General features: G+C 41.6%; 3 protein-coding genes across 3 annotated transcripts; 1 reads left to right on the plus strand and 2 right to left on the minus strand.

Annotated features, from left to right (window-relative positions):
• The first annotated feature begins 2461 nt into the window (after positions 1–2461).
• On the plus strand, positions 2462–8877 carry LOC127782392 (myb-related protein P-like). The gene is made up of 2 exons (XM_052309573.1): positions 2462–2842; positions 7902–8877. Exons 1-2 carry the CDS (start codon positions 2580–2582, stop codon positions 8590–8592), a joined length of 954 nt encoding a protein of 317 aa, XP_052165533.1. The 5' UTR covers positions 2462–2579; the 3' UTR covers positions 8593–8877.
• Positions 8878–15452: 6575 nt separating this feature from the next.
• Positions 15453–17690, minus strand: LOC127782401 (eukaryotic translation initiation factor 4B1-like). Its single transcript, XM_052309585.1, has 2 exons — positions 17330–17690; positions 15453–17259 (listed from the first exon to the last, which is right to left on the minus strand). Exons 1-2 carry the CDS (start codon positions 17620–17622, stop codon positions 16830–16832), a joined length of 723 nt encoding a protein of 240 aa, XP_052165545.1. The 5' UTR covers positions 17623–17690; the 3' UTR covers positions 15453–16829.
• Positions 17691–18936: 1246 nt separating this feature from the next.
• On the minus strand, positions 18937–19782 carry LOC127759967 (uncharacterized). The gene has a single exon (XM_052284176.1). The coding sequence runs from the start codon at positions 19560–19562 to the stop codon at positions 19314–19316; it is 249 nt and encodes an 82-aa protein (XP_052140136.1). The 5' UTR covers positions 19563–19782; the 3' UTR covers positions 18937–19313.
• Between the last annotated feature and the right edge of the window lie 429 nt (positions 19783–20211).

Raw genomic sequence — 20211 nt, forward strand, 5'->3', positions numbered from 1 at the left:
CCTTTTTTTTTTCCCTCTGTTCGTGCAGCAAAAGAGAAAGGCAAAAGGCTAGAGGGGCACAGCTCGTGCAGGGACCGGACATTTTCGGCACAAGAACATCTAATGCGAGTTTTCCTTTGAAAGAAACATCGCACGTTGGCTCGATATAAATGGAGCCTCTATGGCTCAGGATTTTTCCATAGATTTGAATTGAGGTTTGTCCTGCCTTATAGTATAAGCTTTCAATTGAAGCTGGGAAATGGAAATGTCACCTTTTTTTTTCAAAAAAAAAAACTCGCACATTCAGTTTTTGGTACACTATAACAACCAGCATTATAACAATAGGATTTTCCATAGATTTCCATTAACATTTGTTTTACCTTATGTATGATTCCGCTGAAGTCGGGAAATAGAAATATTCCCTTTACATGGAGAAAAAAAGTGTTTCGGTAATATAACATGTAGTCCTCTCTTTTCAAGTATACGATGATGTTTGTTTTTTATATGATGTTTGATCTTTTATCTTACTTTAAAAAATGAACAAAGATGAAAAATATGTCATATTTAAAATATTCAATGATAAAATAGGTCACATCAAAATAAATGATGCTTACACGGTTTTTCAATAAGATGATTGGTTAACTATTACGGGCATCATCATTGGATTAATGTTAATTACATGCTGTCCTTAGCGATTCAATAGCTGTTTGGCTAATGGGTTAAAAAATGATTTCACACATGTTAAAAAGTATCTTTTAATCCAAGCTATCAATTTTCGCTCCCTTATTCATCCTACCTATTCACTTATTTCCTCATGAAGAGACATTGTGGTAGTGAGAGCTTTGGCTCATTCCATGTTGTCTTGCCATATATGTCAAATAATGTGGTGTTTAGATTTAGGAATATGATGAAATCATGAAAGATGCAAGGAAAATGTGTGTGTACATATATGCGAGAATGCTGCATGCTGGGCGACCGACGGGGGGAGCCGGATTGGGCGCTCCCCCCGCGCGCCCTTCTCCCCACGTATGTGCATGCAGGTCCTGGGTCCCACCCCGTCCTCTACTCCCACCTACCATTGAAAAAAAAATCCAACATATTTTAGAAACCCCCTATTAAGGGAATTTGGTTTATTTTTTTTCCACCAAAAATATTTTACCTAGTGTATTCACAATGTTTCACTATGTATAGATCTAAATGTTGCAGTGAACTGAAATACTCCATTGCAACAAAAAAACCCACACATTTTGGAAACCCCCTATTAAGCGAATTCGTTTTATTTTTTGTTCCACCGAAAAATGTTTCACCTAGTATACTTATAATGTTTCACTATGTATGGATCAAATGTTGCAGTGAACTAAACTATTCTTTCGCTATTTGCTGAAACATTGTTTTTATATAAGGTGAAATAACACAGAAATTAAACGAGTGAAACATTTTCGATCTACTTAGTGAAACAATTCCGATATACCTGGTGAAACATCGTGCAACATTTAAAAAAAATTCAATAATAAGCTAAAAATTATTTTTCGTCGGAATATATCCGTGTGTGGTCTTGTTTTAAAGATTTAAGTGCAACGAATTTAATGGTGCAATCGAATCATAATTTGGATAACTAATTTAAGAGAAAAATCAGTTTAAAATAATTTTACAGGTAAATCGGACGTTGACGTCATGACATCAGCGCTCGGTTTTTGAAGATTTCGATCGGGCGACCGATCCCTAGTCACGTCCACATATATGTAAGCATTTTAGGTTTGAGAGGGTTGTGAATCCTTTTTCCTCAACACGCAAAACAAAGTGATAGATTAGTGTATGATTAATTAAATATTAACTCGTTTTGTTCTGAATTTTTCTGGAGCAAACTTCCGACCCAACGATAGAATGATTTTTTCTAGTACAAAGAAAAAAAAAGATTTGGAATCATAATGCTACTATGTACATATACTCTGAGGAATATTTAGAATTTTATTCAAATATAATCCATTTTGGTGCGGGGTCTTATGCACGAGACAAGGATACGTCAAAAAGCTTACTTCATCCTGCATTAGCTCTCCTTCCCTTTGTTTTCAGAAGGAAAGGCAATGGAATTGCCAAATACATTAGCTCTCTTTGTCCCATTAAAACTTGTCTTTTTCTCAATTTCTACATCCAAACAAAACCCCTAAAATCTGTGCTCTATTCGCATCAACAAAAAAAAAAAAAAAACAAAACCCCACCAACGTTTCTTCAAACACAGCCCAAAACCCGTTCACACACATTGTCAGGGACCAGCTCATTACTTCCGTGGACCCAACCCCCCCGCGCGGTGGGGCGCACGGAAACGCTCGAGACGGACGGCGACGACGACCCTTGCGTGGCCTCCCACGTGTCACCCCCACCGCCGCGCGTCGCGTCGCCCCGTGCAGCGCAGCCGAGCCGAGAGTCGAGAGACCAACCCCCACCGTCGCCGCAGTTTAATTGGCAGCTCACACACGCACGAGCCGTCACTCCACGCTGCACGCTGCATATATCCGAGAGCCCAAGCGCGCGTCAGGCAGGCAGGCTCCACCATTTCTCCCAGCTCGACCCGCGCACACCGCCGCCCGGGGAGGAAAAGCATGGGGAGGGCGCCTTGCTGCGAGAAGGTGGGGTTGAGGAGGGGGAGGTGGACGAAGGAGGAGGACGAGAAGCTGGCGAGGTACATACGGGAGAACGGGGAAGGGGCGTGGAGGTCGATGCCCAAGAATGCCGGCCTGCTGCGCTGCGGCAAGAGCTGCAGGCTTCGGTGGATCAACTACCTCCGGGCCGACCTCAAGAGGGGGAACATCTCGCCCCAGGAGGAGGACATCATCCTCAACCTCCACGCCACACTCGGCAACAGGTAGTACCTTCTTACTTTGCCCCTCCATTACTTCAATCTGCATGGTTCATATATCTATACACACACGATCGCTTTGGCATTTCTCCGTTTTGTTTTGATACGAATCACACGAAGTTGAGATTTGAGAAAGAGCTAGGAAACGAAGCCCCTGAATCTTAGCCGCCGCCTAGTAGTTTTACAAGCTCGTCTGCCTCTGAGCATTGTTCGTCTTTGTTTTGGAAAAAAAAGATTGTCCCCACAGCTTCGAATGGCTTCCTCTTCCTATCAGAAATTAGAATCGGGAGCTCGAAGCACATGTTACCAAGCCTGCTTTCGCAAGTCTGATGATCTAGAGTCTCTTTCGCTCTGAAATGATGCAGAAACGCCACATACGAGAGCCTGCGATACCTGGTTCTCGTGCTTCCTGCACTTTTCTGCTTTTTTTTTGCCAGTTAAAAAGTCATAATCATATAGTAACATACTCCTTTTTTTTTGCCGGTTAAAAATACAGAAGACACGCAGATAGGATTATTTACTAGTACTACAAAAATGGAGTGATTGCATTTACGTTTATACAAGAAATGCCGATTGATCGATTCCCTGCGACTCTGCTCTTGAAGTACCCAAGGGCAAAAGCCTGGATCTTCCCTTTGTCTTAGAGCGAATTACTCCCATTCTTTTTTTTTACCTTCCCCTGCCCTTTAACTACAGTTCCTCCATGACCAAAGGCCAAAGAACAGAAGAAGGCCAGCCTCCATGGCTCCATCCTAATAACCTTTGTCTTGGAGCGAAAATTTACCACCGTAAATCACGCTGTTTTACCTCGCCAATCCCCCTGGGTCGCTTTCCACGCGCCGGGTCACGCTCGTGTTTTTTCTATGGGCTAACCCGACCGCGCGTGATTCACGACACGCCGGACTTTCATGCCAAGACGCTGATCGATATATCGATCCACGTGGAGTAGTTCTTTCCTGGTGAAGACATAATTTATCTTGATTTTTTTCTATCATATTTTTTTAAACTGCTAAGTGTGAATAGAATTTGTTTTAAAATATCAGATAATTTTTAAAAATAATTAAACCTTAATATGTAATATAATAATAGTTTCCTTTTTATATTTTACGTGTTTTTTTTTGGAATGCCATTTGGTTAGCTTTTATGGATCATTAAATATAGTTATATCGTTTGTGAAAGTGCTTAGAATATAGCCAAGAGGTTCATCGACCCAAGTACAAGACTCTTTCCTACTAAAAGCTACCCTGGCCAATTCATGAGCAACTTTATTTGCTCCCCTGTTGCAATGTTCAATAGATATGCTATCCAAACCTCTTTATATTAGATTACATTCTTCGTAAATAGCTACTGAGGCTGTTGCCGAATAATCTCCATTCAATATAGTACCTGCAAGCAATCTGACTAAAAAATTACCCATTTAATTCTCAATCTTTAGTGAACTCAAACGGGGGCTTAAACCCACTGTCGCGTAACCAAAGGCTCACTCGCCTCAGCCGTAGTATGACAGTATTTAGTGCTGCTTAGCGTAAGCGGGAAATACTTGCAGGAGAATGGAGATGCATACCGAGATGCTGTCAGCGACAGGCTTTAATTTAGCGCAGAGAAAATTTCCCATGCTGCTGACAGATGACACGGATGGCGGGTCCGCTTCCGCTGTCGTTAGCTAGGGTCCCATTTGATTCGGACTGATTAGTACTTTGATCTCCAATTTTTTTTCCCTTAAAGAAAGACGCAGATTTGAGCTTGGCTCTTTATGGATGATTAAATATATTATAGCCAATTATTTACAGGGTTTACATGTAAGTAATCCATGTGAACCGTGGTACGCGTAATTATTTGTGAGTCCATAATCTGAAAATAATGCAGTCCAAGTATGTTATTGTCATCACATTAACTTTTTAAGTCCTTTTTCACCATAAAATACCTTATCTTTTAAAATGGTCCAGTAACATGATCCTTATGGTGACGTTATACTCTACTGTATTCAACAAAACGTACTTATTAGGAGTCTGTATCAATGATAATCACAATCGTACTGTACCACTCAATACAACCATAAAGATGTTATTGTACCATTTTAAAAGGTAAAGAGATTTTACGGCGAATAAGGACTTAAAAAAGTTAATGCCATATGACAACGACATATTTAGCTTGATCGCAGTATTTTCAGATTATGGACTAATAAGTTACACGTGTTCTCAAACTACTATTTGACCAACAACTTTCTACCTCAGTATATATTGAGTAGATAACTCATTCTAAGCTACTCCCTCTCCCTCCAGTTCCTAGTCAAACTTGACTCTTTAGTTTAAAAGAACTGAAACAACATATATGGATTTGTTTTTCAAAGTTCTACAATAAAAGTAAATATGCATTTATTTATTTTATATACATTATAATAGAAAACAAGGTCAATGATATATTACGAAGATCGTGTTATTGTCCAAAACATCAAGAATTAAGAGAGTGTCTTTTAGGTTTATAATATATAATAATTGATATATAGTTAATCTTTAGGCATTGAATGATACAATTGTGATTTTTATTGATACAGACTCTCATGCCTGTAAGTTTGTACGTGTAAGTTTTGTTGAATACAGTACAGCATATTGAAGGCTCAATTTACCTAATTTTAAAAATTAAGTGCGGAAAAACCATTTTCTTTCAATAAAAAGTATGCCTAGGGAAGAATGAGATCTGCTGGTGGTATATCAAAGACTTCACCATAAATAAATAATGCACGAGATTTGATGGCCCAACTGCTAGGAGACATACTTTGACGTATTTTTCACATTATTGATTTAATTATAAATACCACTCCACTAGGATATACTCTCCTGTCTCAAATAAGTGTACTCCTCTAATTTAGGGCCCCTTTGAATCGCAGGATTGAGAAAACGTGGGAATAGGAAAAACGTAGGATTTTGATAGGAATGTAAGTGTAAAACAGAGGATTGCAAAACACAGGAAAAACATAGAAATGACCGTTTGATTGAACCATAGGAAAAACATAGGAATTGGATGAGAGAGATAGACTCAAAGGAAAGTTAGCAAGAGGTTGAAGCTCTTGCTAAATTTCCTCGTCCATTCCATAGGAATTTCAAAGGATTGGATATGATTCAATCCTTTGTTTCAAAGGGTTTCATAGGAAATTTTCCTATAGGATTGAAATCCTCTAAAATTCCTATGTTTTTTCTCCAAATCAAAGGAGCCCTTAAAATTTAAACTAGTGGAGTGCACTTGTTTTGGAACGAAGGAAATACTATATAAGGGCTTTGAAGGAAGTATCGTTGACTTGAGAAAAGCACAATACAATGACTAATACTCCATCTTTTTCATAATGTTATCTATTTAGATTTATTAACATCAATATGAATGTGGAAAATTCTGAAATGACTTACATTGTGAAACGGAGGAAGTACTTTACTAGAGCAAACTACGCCATCCATTTTATAATACATGATGTATTTTATTTATTTTGTTAGGAGAAGATTTTAACTAATAATTTACTCTACTATGGATTATATTTTTTGTGGAGCAAAATTGATGCTACTAGTTCGTATTCAAAAGTATTTTGGTATGATTATATTTTTTTATAATCATACTATTTTGTCATATAAGTGATTTATAAGGGAAGTCATATAAGTGATTTATAAGGGAATCGGTTGTTTATCAAAACCATGTCCTACCGAAATAAAATACTACCTCCATTCCAAAATATTTTACGCCGTTGACTTTTTTAAAAATGTTTGACCGTTCGTCTTATTCAAAAAATTTAAGTAATTGTTAATTCTTTTTCTATCATTTGATTTATTGTTAAATATACTTTTATATATACATATAGTTTTACACATGTCACAAAAGTTTTTGAATAAAACGAACGGTCAAACATGTTTAAAAAAGTCAACGGTATCAAACATTTAGGAAAGGAGGGAGTACGTTCTATGTTTAAAATGGAGGGAGTAATGGTTTACACGTTGAGGTGGCGCACGAATCAGGCGAGGAACGTGAACTGCAAGTAGCCCAGCACGAATGGGCGCCTTGTGGGCTATCTATTGATTATACTACTACTAATACTACTAATCTACTATATTTCCACGCGTAGCACGCCGTAATACGTGTCCGGTTCGTATATATTCGTACATGACATGCGGTTATGATAATACTCGTAGAGTATATCATTTGGTTCCAATCTTAGCCTCGTTTTTCACGTGGAAACTTGATAGAAAAGGGTTTGTCGGTGTTTGGCTCCTAGCTCGACGAGAACGGGAACGGGGTGCCGCGTGGCCTCTCGTTTTTGTTTACACTCTGCTGGGCTCAGCTTCATATTATAGCCTGATTTTGGTTTGATTTTTGAATTAAAATGTTGAGAGTTCTTTCCCTTCTTTCTTTTTTTCCTAAAAAAAGAGAGTATATGTGTCGGTAGTGGGGTCAACAAAGACAGGGGGCTTTTAACTCGTCTTGTCTCGATGGATTTAAGGAGAAAGGGACTCTGTTCCCATCGTTGGACTGCCTGTCATTTTTTGCATGAACGAGTGCAGCATGTACAGGGTTGCGGTAGCACGTAGCAGCAGCAGTAGTACGTGGCCAAGCTGCTGACACGATCAGCAACTTGCCTTGGCTAGACATTTTTGGCCACTATGGCGTAAATGCCGCGGATGGCGAGCATGCTAGAAGCCAAGAAAAGCGATTTTAAAATCATGCACGCACGTATCCTTCCCTTTCATAGCTGCGACCGAGCTTTCATCAATGTGGCGGGCGATTTCACTTCACTTCAACCGCGTAAGTAAACATACTACTGCTCGGTGGTTGGATCGCCAGCAGCGCGCATTCATTGCCGGCATGTGGCTGTGCCGCCGCCGTTACTCTCGCCGGGGCCGGCAGCAGCATCGCTGCAACGGCGCACGCATGCAAAACAGCAAAAGCATCCCCAGCCAGCCAGCCATATGCCGTTTTCTCCTCGCAGTCGCAGCAGTGCAGGATTTCAAAGTACAGAATTACTACATGCTTGTTAGTTACTGCTGTGAATCCGTGATTGATTGGTTCTCCGTTTTCTCGCCATCAGGTGGTCCCTGATCGCCGGCCACTTGCCCGGGCGGACGGACAATGAGATCAAGAACTACTGGAACTCGCACCTGAGCCGGAAGGGATACGAGTTCCTCCGCGGCGGCGGCGGCGGCGCCGTCGTCGATGTCGACCTCAGCAAGTTGCCCGGCGGCGGGAAGCGGCGAGGCGGCCGGACGGGCCGCAGCAGCAGCGGGAAGGAGAAGACGAGGACGAAGGAGAAGGACAAGGCCCCCGCGCCAGAAGCTGCGCACAATGACGACGGCGGCGGCGGCGGCGGCGGCGGCATTGACAACGTCTCGGCAGCTAGCCACAGCCACAGGGAGGAGCAGGCACAGGCGAGCGCCAGTGGTCTCACATCAGATGGGCTCGAGGAGGGCCCACTGGGCCTAAGCGAGGAGATGGTGAGTGGGCCCGTGGGACCGGTGAGCCCAAAGCCTGAGGTGGGCCAGGATGGGTCTTCTGCAGAGAGTGGCTGCTGTGGGCCTAGTGGACCCAGTGGCCCAACCGAGGCTGTGGGCCAGGACATGGGCGACAAGTCCATGGACTGGGACCTGGTGGGCCTGGACGATGGCTTCGCCAACGATGACATGTGGGGCTCACTCTCCTGGGACTACGGGGAGTTGGTGGGCCCGGATGGAGTTCATCAGGGCGAGGTGCTATCCGACTTGTTCTTCTTGGGCAACCTGTAGCCAAGATGTGTAGGTGAAGTGACAAATGTGTTTGGGTTTCACCATCTTTTGGGCATGTTTGACGGGGGCCGTATTGATTTTGGGGTAGAGAGGTTGATGCGTGTCTAGTGAGAAGAACGATACTAGTTGAGTACTTGCGTTAGTTCTTTTGGTTTACCGGTCATGAAGATTTGTGTGCGTATGCATCAACATGAGATTAATGCATAGACCACACGCTATGAATGTATAATTCTAGCATCCATGAACTGGATTGCAAGGAATACTTACAGTCCTATTTTGGCACTATATGGATAGATGTGCTTCTGAAGTAGCGAATATCCAATGTCTCTTTGACACCGTGCCTTTGCTAAGATTGATCCAATAAAATCATGTGAATTCAAACAAAATTCACTAAATCATCTTTAGAAGTCCACAAGAACAATGCTATAATAGCATTTGATGATTGGTGAACTAGTAGGACAAAGTACCAAATATCCGTATGAACGAATTAAGTATAAGTTGAGAGTTGCAACATTTTCTATGTAATTGTTGTAATATCCACAGTAGAAAAGGATATGTAGTCCTCAAAGTAGCGGACACGTAAAGAAAATTCAGATCATTGGCATAAACATTCACCCTGCAATTAGTGCTATTACATCTACTTGGTTTATGTGCATATCCCACTATCATAATACATTACAAAAGGCTTTTTTCGAAAGTCAGAAACTTTAAACGGAGATAGTTATGAAGCCTAATTCCTTGTCTAAATAAGAATTATTTCTAGTCATTTAGGGAGAGAGAATGAACCCCTATATAGAAAATATGGTAGTAGAAAGTGACTGATGCATGTTACATTGCGGAAGTATATGCAAAGAATTGAAGCTGCCCAATAACTTTTTTATTACTTTTGTGATTATGAAGAGTTCGACTAAGTTGTATGAATAAAATGCACCGGATGAGGGTGAAATACCGAAGAAAGTAAATGTATCCGTCATCTTGTCTAGAAGCCTCGAATAAAAACAAATCGGATAAGAAACTTCGGCTTCTCACGCCCCTAAATGAACCGGAGACATCTGATGAAAATAGGGCAAGATGGACTATCATACTTAAAGTCACGAAAAGTACCCCACCGAGAAGGGGAGCTAGTTGAGCTCCGGCAAGTGGTACGGAAGCTCAGAACAGGCATGTCACATCTTCTTATCAAGGAAGAAAAATAGTAGTTGGAGTACACACCAACACTGTTATACTAATAGGATCATGCCCTCATCAAGAAGAAGCAGCATATGAAAATTGCATATCCTCGTGAAAGAGCATATATGCCCCTAGTAGATTTTGGTTAATTAATGACAAATGATTAAGGGACTAATGCGCTTATTAAATGTATGAGTAAGGGATTAGTCCGATGAAAAAAAACCAACGAAGATGATGAAGATTAATATGTAATATAACGAGATTTCATTGTGATCTAAGGTTACAAGTGACTGAAGAAAGCAAGAGGCGGTAAAGAGTTGGTAAGACTTGCTTCGCGATGGATCATGCATGGGAGAATGTCAAGCGAAGGCTTGGTGAGTGCCTTGTCGAACACAGATGGATTGATCGAGGCCATAGGAAGTAAGTTGCTAAGAATCAACCATATTAGCATTGATAAAAGCAAAGAAAACAGATGGCACGAAGGTATTCATATTGGTACAACTTTTCTATTTGCTCTTGAGTTGGTAGGAAAACCGTACTAATAAAGAGGGTGTTACCTTGATGTATAGGGATGAGTTTGATTCTTCCTTTTGAAGTGTTTCTCTTTACTGGATTTTACATTATTATGATTTTCGGAATTTTTGAAAGTTCTTTTCAAAATTTCCGAAATTGATATGGCCACCAAATTGCTATGTGGTGTTTTTTCAGAATTCTCCGAAAATGGTTTTCAGAGTTCCCAAAAATTAATTTTGCTCTCTGGTGATTTTCAGAATTCTCCAAAAATGGTTTTCGGAATTTCCGAAATGGTAAAAATTTGACAAAAAAGCTATCTGGTGATGTCTTACTTTTCCGAAATATTTTTGGAATTTTCGAAATGTTTTTTTTTCCTGCTAAGTTCGTGCTGAAATTTGCACTTTTCGGTAATTTCAAAAGTACTGTAGCAAAGTCTGAAAACAATTCTGAAAATTTTTCGAAAATTCCGAAAATTGCTGCTCAACTGAAATTGCCTTCCGGTGATTTTTGGATGTCCGAAAGTGGTTTCCAAAAATTGCAAAAGATGGAATCTTTGCTTCCAACGGGCAGATCTAAGGCTATGGCTATAAATAACCCCCTCCTCCCCTAAATCAAAGTTGTTGGCTGCATTGCTTACCCTTTGCTGCTATGACTATAAATAACCCCTCCTCCCCCAAATCAAGGTTGTTGGCTCCATTGCTTACCCTTTGCCCTTGGCTTGTGTTCATTGTTGGTATTTCTTAACGTTGATAGATAAAATCCGCAAGGGCATGGATATACCGTTGTAGTACTTCACCCGGGAGTATTCCAAGGTATCGAATTTCCACATGGAACATGTGTATTCAGCTACTCTTCATGTTCATCCAAGGAAAAATGAGCAAAAGATAGAGATAATTTCCTAGTGAGGAACAGTGTCTACAAAAAACTTACTTTAATCCTATCACAATACTTCAGATATTTGCTTTCTCGCTGATACCAGAACGTGCTATACTTCGTACTTGGACAAGGAGGACTTAAGTGATCTCGAGAGGTGTTACCACTTGTATACCTACCTTTAACAAACAGTGGGATACACAACAGATACTGGTATTAAATAATATAGACACCACGTCTATACCATTTAAATACTAATCTAATGTTGATCAAACATTAAATTAAACACTATCTCTAGTGCACAATATTCCAGTATGTTAATAGACTAACTATGAGATAATCTTCACAAAGTAAATCTCAGTTACTCGATAGAGATATTATCAATTAAAGTAGAGTAGTTGACAAGATACAGAAGTAAAGGTCTCCCTTACTCTCTCTATATTCTAATGTACATGAAAGATACAATAGAGCCTCTTGATATTCAGCTCATGCTTGTTGTGTGTTGAATGAAGGATGATGATGGGTATTTATAGGTGGAGATTTCTTTGAAGAGTGGAGATCCTCCTTAGCATCCAAAGAGCACATTTCTTCTCCTCATGCCATCTGTCCATTTGGATGACGGTTGGAGCGCCGGAATCGGTAGAAACCATCATTGGGAAGCGGTTACTACCGAACGCAACCTGGGCCTAGGCCAGCAGCTTCTGGGTTGGAATAAGGTCACCGAGGTCCCTCAAATTAATAGCGAGATTTTTTGAGGTCCCTTAACTACCAAACCAGAAATGTGTACCCCTAAACACTCTCAAACCGTTCACCGGAGGTCCCTCGGCAGTATTTTTGCCCGGTTTTGCTGACATGGCATCCTAGTTAGCAAAAAATAATTTAAAAATCACGTGGGGCCCACATGTCAGCTGCACATTTTTTTCTTCTCTTTTCTTCTCCTTCTCTTCTCTCTTCTCTCTTCAGCGAGCGCGCTAGCCATAGGCGGAGCGGCGTGAGGGGGCTCTCCTCCGTGGAGGCGATGAGCATGGCCGTGGCGGTGACGGTAGGTTCTCGGACCCGGAGCCAGCGCGTTTAGCCGGAGCAGCTGGGATACAAACAAATTTATTTTTCCTAAATTATCAATATCTTAAAATACTCTCTCAAATTTTACTGGAATTGTGAAAACTTAAGAAGTAATTTTAACAATGCAAACATCATTTCTAGAATTAATTTAAATAGAAAAAGATAAAATCACTGCATTAGTGTTGGGCTGATTTCAGACCATTACCTTTCCACCTAATCCATAGAGAGGCCGAATAAGTCTATTATGCATTCCTCTTTTTTATTATTGATGAAGAGAGAGAGAGAGCCTAAATAGACTTCCTCGTAAGAGGTAGAGAGGTAACGGAATGGGCCAAAATCAGTCCAATACTAGAGGTCTGACAGGTGGGCTGTTTTCCTCACCCTCCTCGAAAAGGGCCAAAATTAACCTAATACCGATCAAGAGATTTCGTTGATTTATGTTTAAAATAATTGGATAAATAAATCTTGTATTATTAAAATCAATAATATGGCTCTGAAAATTCCAAAAAATTCAATATAGTATTTTAGTTCATGAGAATTTAGGAAAAATAATTCAGACCGTGATTTATTAAGAAAATTTTATTCCCTTTTTACTTCGCTACACTTAATTGATTTGCACATTGTTATAAATTCTAGAAATATTAAGTAATTTTTAACTGCTTACAAATTCATGCCATGTTGTTTTCAATCATAACTTATGACGTTTATGGTGTTTTCAATCATAACTTACCGACACAATCCCTACCAAAAATCATAAAAAGAAATGGTATAATGATGCATAGCTCCAATGCCACGGGTAATTCATCACAGAAGGTCACATGTGTAGTTGTGCTGAGCTAGAAACTGAATCCATGTGATGCAAATGAATGCATGAGTTTCATAATAGTGTACAAAATGCGGAGATTTCCTCGATTAGGGTAAGGTTTCCTCATACTAGTTTTCTTTTACACGAACTAAGTTCATATACAGCCCAGCTGTCGATGTGTAGACCAAATTATGTATGTGCTGAGTCCAACTTGGGCCATATTGATGCAAAGTTAAATTTAACAATAGAAAGACCCATGGACAACCCTAGTGACACCGCTAAACTCATCTATTGCCACTAAACGTTCTTCTACATAGCAATTACATAATATTGCTGCCATAGAACCTTGCTAGTAGCAACGATTCCCGGTGTTTATTGCTACATCTAAGACTCGTTGCAACGATTCAAATTTGCATTGCAATATCTAAGACTTATTTGGAACAATATTGTTTTGCGTTGCTATATATAAGATTCCTTTTACAACACTGCAGTTTTGTGTTGACATAACATAGACTCTTTTGCAACACACGATAGTACTAATATCAGTGTTCTATATTCGTTGCAACATGGACAACTATTGCAACCATTACAAAAAGCGTGGAAATAACTTTGCCCAAATTACAATGCAAATATATTTGTTGCGATATATCCTACTTATTGCAACTAACAAAATTAAAAACGCAACACTACACAATTAGTGGCAACATGTCCCCGTATCGTAGCCAAAATACACTGTGGTCGTAATAACCCCTATGTGTTGCAACAAAAATCACATTGTTGTGATAAATTCTGTGGCATTAGCCCCAAGACCTAGTTAATAGTGAATTTCAGTTGTTCTTTGAAGGGCAGTTGTAGCAGCATACATGACTACCAATTCCCATATAGGTCAAAACTATCTTGGTAGGATCATTTATGACCAATAAACTCTTAGATATCCTCTTTTGACTCCCAAGGCGTGAAATTAAATTTAGCTGCATTCCTCAAGTTCGTTATGCCAATGATATTAACAAGCAAATTTTGTTGATGGTTGAATCAAACAATAGTGGAGTTTATATTGGGGTAACATCACTGGGGTTATTATTGGCTGCTGTTCTAATTTCTTTTACTTAGTAGGCATTAAACATGCCAGTGGAGTTCTATATTGGCTCATGTTCTTATTCTTATTCCTTAATAGAGTTTAAATATGTAGCACGAAACCTTTTAGCGGAGTTATGATTGTCTCCAGTATTCTGTGCCACATCAAATCTATAGATATGCCTCTTGATCTAGTTTGTTTGCCCCTGTTAGAATATGAATTTATGGAGAACATAGTATCCTTTGTTTGATAATTTATTCATCAGTGAGTAGTTGGTACAATAATTGTATAATCTAGTCGAGATACCATGAAAGTCAAGATACCGTAGTCATGTCCTCATCAGGGTAACTGTCAATGCGCGCATAACTGATCTTGTCCACAAAATTTAAATGAAACATAATTTTAAACTTCATCCTAACTTTACCAAACTGACCAACGGGTGATATTTTGATTAAGATAGTAGTTTTCATCAGCAGGAGAGGAGAGCTAGCATAACTGTGTGCACTTTGTTTTATTCTTGTTTAAACTGGTCGCAATCGATCGATCTCTCCTGAGCTATATTATTCTCTGGTCCTGAACTATATTCTTTGTTTAAGAACTCTGAACTATATTATCTAGAGTCCAATTCTCTGGAGCTAGGTATCTAGCTATTGAATAACAATGTTGTTGATGCGCAAATGACTGATCTTGTGCACTATGTGTATCTAATTGCAAATGGAAATTGTCGTTGTTACTATGTGACTACAACACGCGGATATATCACATTCTCGTACAATGGTGGAAAATTGTGTAGTATTTCTTATTTTAATTTGTTTATCCTTTCATACAATACCAGGTCAGTTGTGCAACTGTCTAGGGTCCAGGCCAAAGGGGGGCCCATGCCCCCCAACATAGATGCGAGGCCTAGGCGTGCGCAAGGGAGAGCGAGACTGATTCCTGAAGCTAAACTAGTGAAGGTGTGCTAATCAATTAGTTCACTATATACCAATTTTAATCATTTCAATTCATGGTTATTGTTGTATAATTTATAGTATGGCATCATGATTAATAGATTTGTATTTTGATTATCCATCCTATAGTTCACCAACACAGTCTTATATCCTTTATACTTCATTCATCAAATATAACAGATGAAATTCATTCAATGCATCAAATCCAACGAACCAAAGCTCCACGTCCCACCTCGTACAACTCACACCTCTCTCGAAATCATCATACTCTCATCTCATCTCATCCCTTAGAAACCGCATCCGACATCAGCGTGCTCGTGCCACCATTATCATTTCACCCAGGACAAAATAAAGATACCCATCTTTAGTCCCAGATTCCTCGCCATTATCCGATTGCGGTGGGGCCAATGGCATGAGCACGATCTTTCGCACGTGCGGATATGACAGTGATGATGGCGGATGCTGTTTTTGAGGGATGGGAGTACGGTGATTTCGCGAGAGGTGTGAGTTGTAGCTCTGGTTCGTTGGATTTGATGCATTGGATGAATTTCATCCATTAGATTTGATGAATGAAGTATGAAGGATGTAAGACCGTGTTGGCGAACTATAGGATAGATAATCAAAATACAAATCTATTGATCATGATGCCATACTATAGCAGTAATTTAATTTGTCAAAAAATTGTGAAAGTTTCCCAAAATTTGGGTCAAATTTGAAAGTGGTGTACAAAAGTACCGAAAATATCTAAGGGTATACTTCTTCTTTTTACCCCCACATTTAACATCGTTAGCAAGAATTAACGGAATAGGGGCATACGGCTGTTTCGTTTCAAAAAAGTATGGGCAAAAACGAAAACCCTAAAAATCAGGGGCAAAATCAATCGAAGTAGGGGTAAGAACGAAATTGTCCCTAAATTAAATTAACCTCGATGCAGATTCAAAATGAAAATGGGGCACAAGGGAGAGTACACAAATGAACAGGCATCAAGATGAACATATATGTACAGCCACACACATTGTTTTCAGTAGGACTAGATGTTGGCACTGGAAGGTACTCCGTCAAAAAAAAAAAACTTAACATAGAAGAGGATACGACCCCTCCTAGAACAACGAATCTAGACAAAGGGTAGTCCATATTTATTATACTAGGAGGGACCAAAGTTAAGTTATTTTTGAACGGAGGGAGTATCACATATCAACTAGATATAACACATCATAATCATCATAATCAGTTCATCTTAGACGGAGCTAGTCGCTTCTACTGCCTAAACTTGTGGCAACATGTTATACTAGTACTGCATTAGGTACACGTCTAATCATCCATAGCTAGTTCAGTCTAGTACTAGTCAGTAATCAATGGACAGTGGAGTAGCAGTAAGGGGTGTTTAGATGGGGCTAAAACTTTTTAGCCCATGTTACATCGGATGTTTGGACGCTAATTTAGAGTATTAAACATGGACTAATAAAAAAACTAATTTCATCAATGAGAGCTAATCCGCAACACGAATTTTTTAAGCCTAATTAATCCATAATTATCAAAAGTTTACTGTAGCATCACATTGTCAAAATCATGGCGTAATTAGACTCAAAAGATTCGTCTCGCGAATTAGTCCAAGCTTATGAAATGGGTTTTGTAATTAGTGTATGTTTAATACTCCAAATTAGTGTCCAAACATCCGATGTGACAGGGACTTAGAATAAGTCCTGGAAACCAAACAGCCCCTAAATGATGCAGAAATCAGTAATCACTAAACAGGTGAGACCATCACCGTGCAGCTTCACGCCACCACCTAGAGTTGCAGAGTTTGCTGCTTCTTGGACTTGGTTGATTCCATCTTCCTCACGTTCTTCCTGCTCCTCCTCCTACTCATCCTCCTCTGACCAACACTGGTCTCCGTTTCTGCAGCTGCAGCGTTGCTTGCTTCGGTTCGATCGGTGCAGACCGAGCCGCGGCTCTCGGTGGAGCTCCGGCGAGAGAATTCGCCGCCTTCGCCGATGTTCAGCTGGCCGAAAACTCTCCGGCAATGTTCGGCCACCGGCCGGTCTTGCCGGGACGGCTCGTCCTGGCCGGCGCATTTCCTCTTACCACCCCATGCGCTGCCGTAGCTGACCGGCGGCAAGCTGATCATGCGGCGGCGGCTCGCCGGCGTCGAGTCCTCGTGCCGCCTCGCCGCCACGGGCGCATCCCGAGCGTGCCTCTTGCTGCCGTGCACGCGACTCCTGTATAAGCGGCGGGGCGGATTAATCGAATTAGCAACGGGCGAGGGGGAGGCTCTGCGCCTGCGCGTACCTGCTGCGGATGGCGCTGCCGCGGCGGGAGGCGTCGTCGAGCTCGCGGTCGCGGGCGCGCCAGTCGACGCCTTTCTCGGCGAGCACCACCTCCCGCGGCCGCGCGGCGCCGAACGGGTTCGCCTTCGCCTGCTCCCCTGTCTCCCCGCATCGCCGAGGCGGCGGCGGCGGCTGATTCTCCTCGTCGTCGTCCTCCTCCTGCTGCTGCTCCGCCGCCTCCTCGCGCTCCACCTCGTCGGCCCAGGAGAAGGAGAACCGCCTCGCCGCCATGGCGCCGCCGCTCTCTCGGTTCATCTCCCCTTTGGTTTCAAATTCGCGCTCGGCAAGTGGGAAAGTGGTTTTGGTGTTGCGCGGGTTTCCGAGTTTTGAAATCGGGGTCGCGGAAAAGTTACGAGTCGCAACGGTAACCGCACGGGCGCGTTTCCACCGCAACGCATACAGGCAACGGTCGGGTGAGTGGATAGACGCCGTTTTGACGGAAATGCCCCTGAATTTCGTGATAGAGTCATCCCCACGAAGCCACGACGCCGATTGGAGGCCTTTTAACAAGGTCAGATTGGGCCGAAATTTCTCGGCCCATAATGAACAAACCAATCTGGCACAGTTTGCATAGCACAATTCATTGGCCCCTTAAGAAGAAACATAGAAATTGGCCATTTTTTTTCAAAAAAAGTTTGCTGAAAATTAAAGCAGTTCTTTTTTTTAATAAAAAATTAAAGCAGTTCTGATAAGGGCCGATAGTATTAGAGAAGTGCCTTCTGATTCCATATTCAAAAGCATAAAATTAAAGGGCGCAGTTGCAGATCAGAAGTGATGCAAGTGAAATAAGGGCCTGTTTAGATCAATTTGCTATGCCGAATTTTCTTTGGTAAAAGTTTCGGTGGCAAAAGATTTGGCATTGAAGTTTTGCTAGTTGCATTGGTGTTTAGCTGTATGGTAAAGTTTTGCCATTTTACTGGTAAAGATAGAGAGAGCACGGCTCCCAACGCACTTTTTGGCAAAATTTGCTACTCTAGACTCCCAAATGACAAATATCAAATTGACAACTTCTGCTACTAGTGTTTAGATCCATTTTGATAAAAATTGCTCTAAAATAGCAAAACTTTTGCTATTTTGGAGGAAACGAAACAGGGCCTAAATTAACCTAGCAAATTACTAGTACATGAGAAAGGACCAAACCTGGTCCTAACTCCTGAGTGATATATTGCAATGATGTCTAACATTTTTATCTTTGACTGTCTTAATAAATAAAAGAAGAGGTTTAAAAAACATTTCTTCGGTGTTTAGATCCGATATATGGGCCATGCCAATGAATGTTGATTCATGACACCAGTTCAACAAAATTACTAACTGAACTGGATCTGCACACTTGTCCCTGAAATTCTCTTTTCACTGTAAGCTCTTAAAATTTTGTAACTTCAGAATTATTTTGGCCCAGAATTCATCAACGGATTTAATTTGTTTGCGAAGTGTGTCCTTGGAGCTGACGTGCAATCCAGCATCAACAATAATGTTAACGACAGGTATTCCAATGTCGAAAACAAACATGGGAATACACGATAGAATTATTTGGGCACATACACACCAGTTAGAACCAAATTTGGCAAATATTCAGATCATCAAGCAATTCCATTCCATATTTGGTCCAAACAATTACGCCCAAACAAGACATTTAAGATCCCAATGAGTATCTTGACAATTCGTCGGAAGTATTCGGTCTTTTGTTTTTGCGAGGAAGAAATTCATTGTGGCGTCATGCATGCATGGATCGATGAGAGGTGATGCACTTTGCAGCATCTGGTGTTTGATCAATAATCACAAAATAGGAACCCGCAACCACGAATCTGCATGATTAAATAAGGCCCTGTGTTTTTCTTTTTCCTTCTCTTTTTTTTTCTTTCAAAAATTACCTTCGACGAGGAGGAGAGGGGAGGCGAGGCGCGTATGCGTTGGCATTGGCGGCGTTGTTCTTGGAGGGATCAGCGCTAGGCGCGGAAGATGGCGGAGCACTTGCGCTTGAACCAGCGGATGCCGCGGCGGAGCGAGGCCTTCACCTTGCCCTCCACGGCGTACGCCTTGTAGCCCGCCACCCGCCGCCGCCGCTTGGACTCCGCGTCGCCGAAGCAGCCCGCGCACGAGATGCCGGCGCCGCGCACGCGCCCGCTGCAGCGCCTGAACGCGCCCGGCGGCGGCGGGGTGGACGTGGAAGGGTCCGTCGTCGTCTTGGGCGCCATGGCGAGCCGCGAGCTAACCGCGCGCGCGGAGAAGGGAGGCTGCTGGTGCTTGTTATGATCAGCGGCGGTGGCGCGCGGGCGCGTGGATCGATCGATCGCCTCGGCCGGGAAGGGAAGGGGAAGAACGGTGGCGCGCGGCGGGGGACGGAGGAGGAGGAGGGGGAGGCGACGGAGGAGGATGGATGGAAGGAGTCGCCCCGGTAGGTGCGGTGGAGATCGGCCATGGAGAAAAGGGGAAACTGGAGTGGAGACGCGCGGGAGAGGAGGAGGCCAGCGTGCGGCTCCGCTGATCCGTCGGCTTAATTTGATCTCTGGGTATGCATGTATGATGGAGAAATTTTTTTTATTTTTTTAGACTTTTTATTTTTTAATTTTATTAATAGACCATTCAAAAAGTATTTTCAAATATTAACCTTTTGGCCACACCAGTCCCTCTGGTGTAGCCAAATAACTGTATCACACCACGCCTGCATCTTGTCACGTCACAATTACTGGCGTGGCAGGACCACGCTGCTAGCGTGGTCAAAAGGTTCACTTTTCGGAAATACGTTTGGAATGGTTTATTAATAAAATTAAAAAAATAGAAAGGTCTAAAAATAAAAAAGATTCTATCATGGATTGTATTTCAATAACACTGTACAAAGTTGCC

This window comes from Oryza glaberrima, chromosome 1 (genome assembly GCF_000147395.1).
Source record: "Oryza glaberrima chromosome 1, OglaRS2, whole genome shotgun sequence".
Lineage (NCBI taxonomy): Eukaryota > Viridiplantae > Streptophyta > Magnoliopsida > Poales > Poaceae > Oryza > Oryza glaberrima.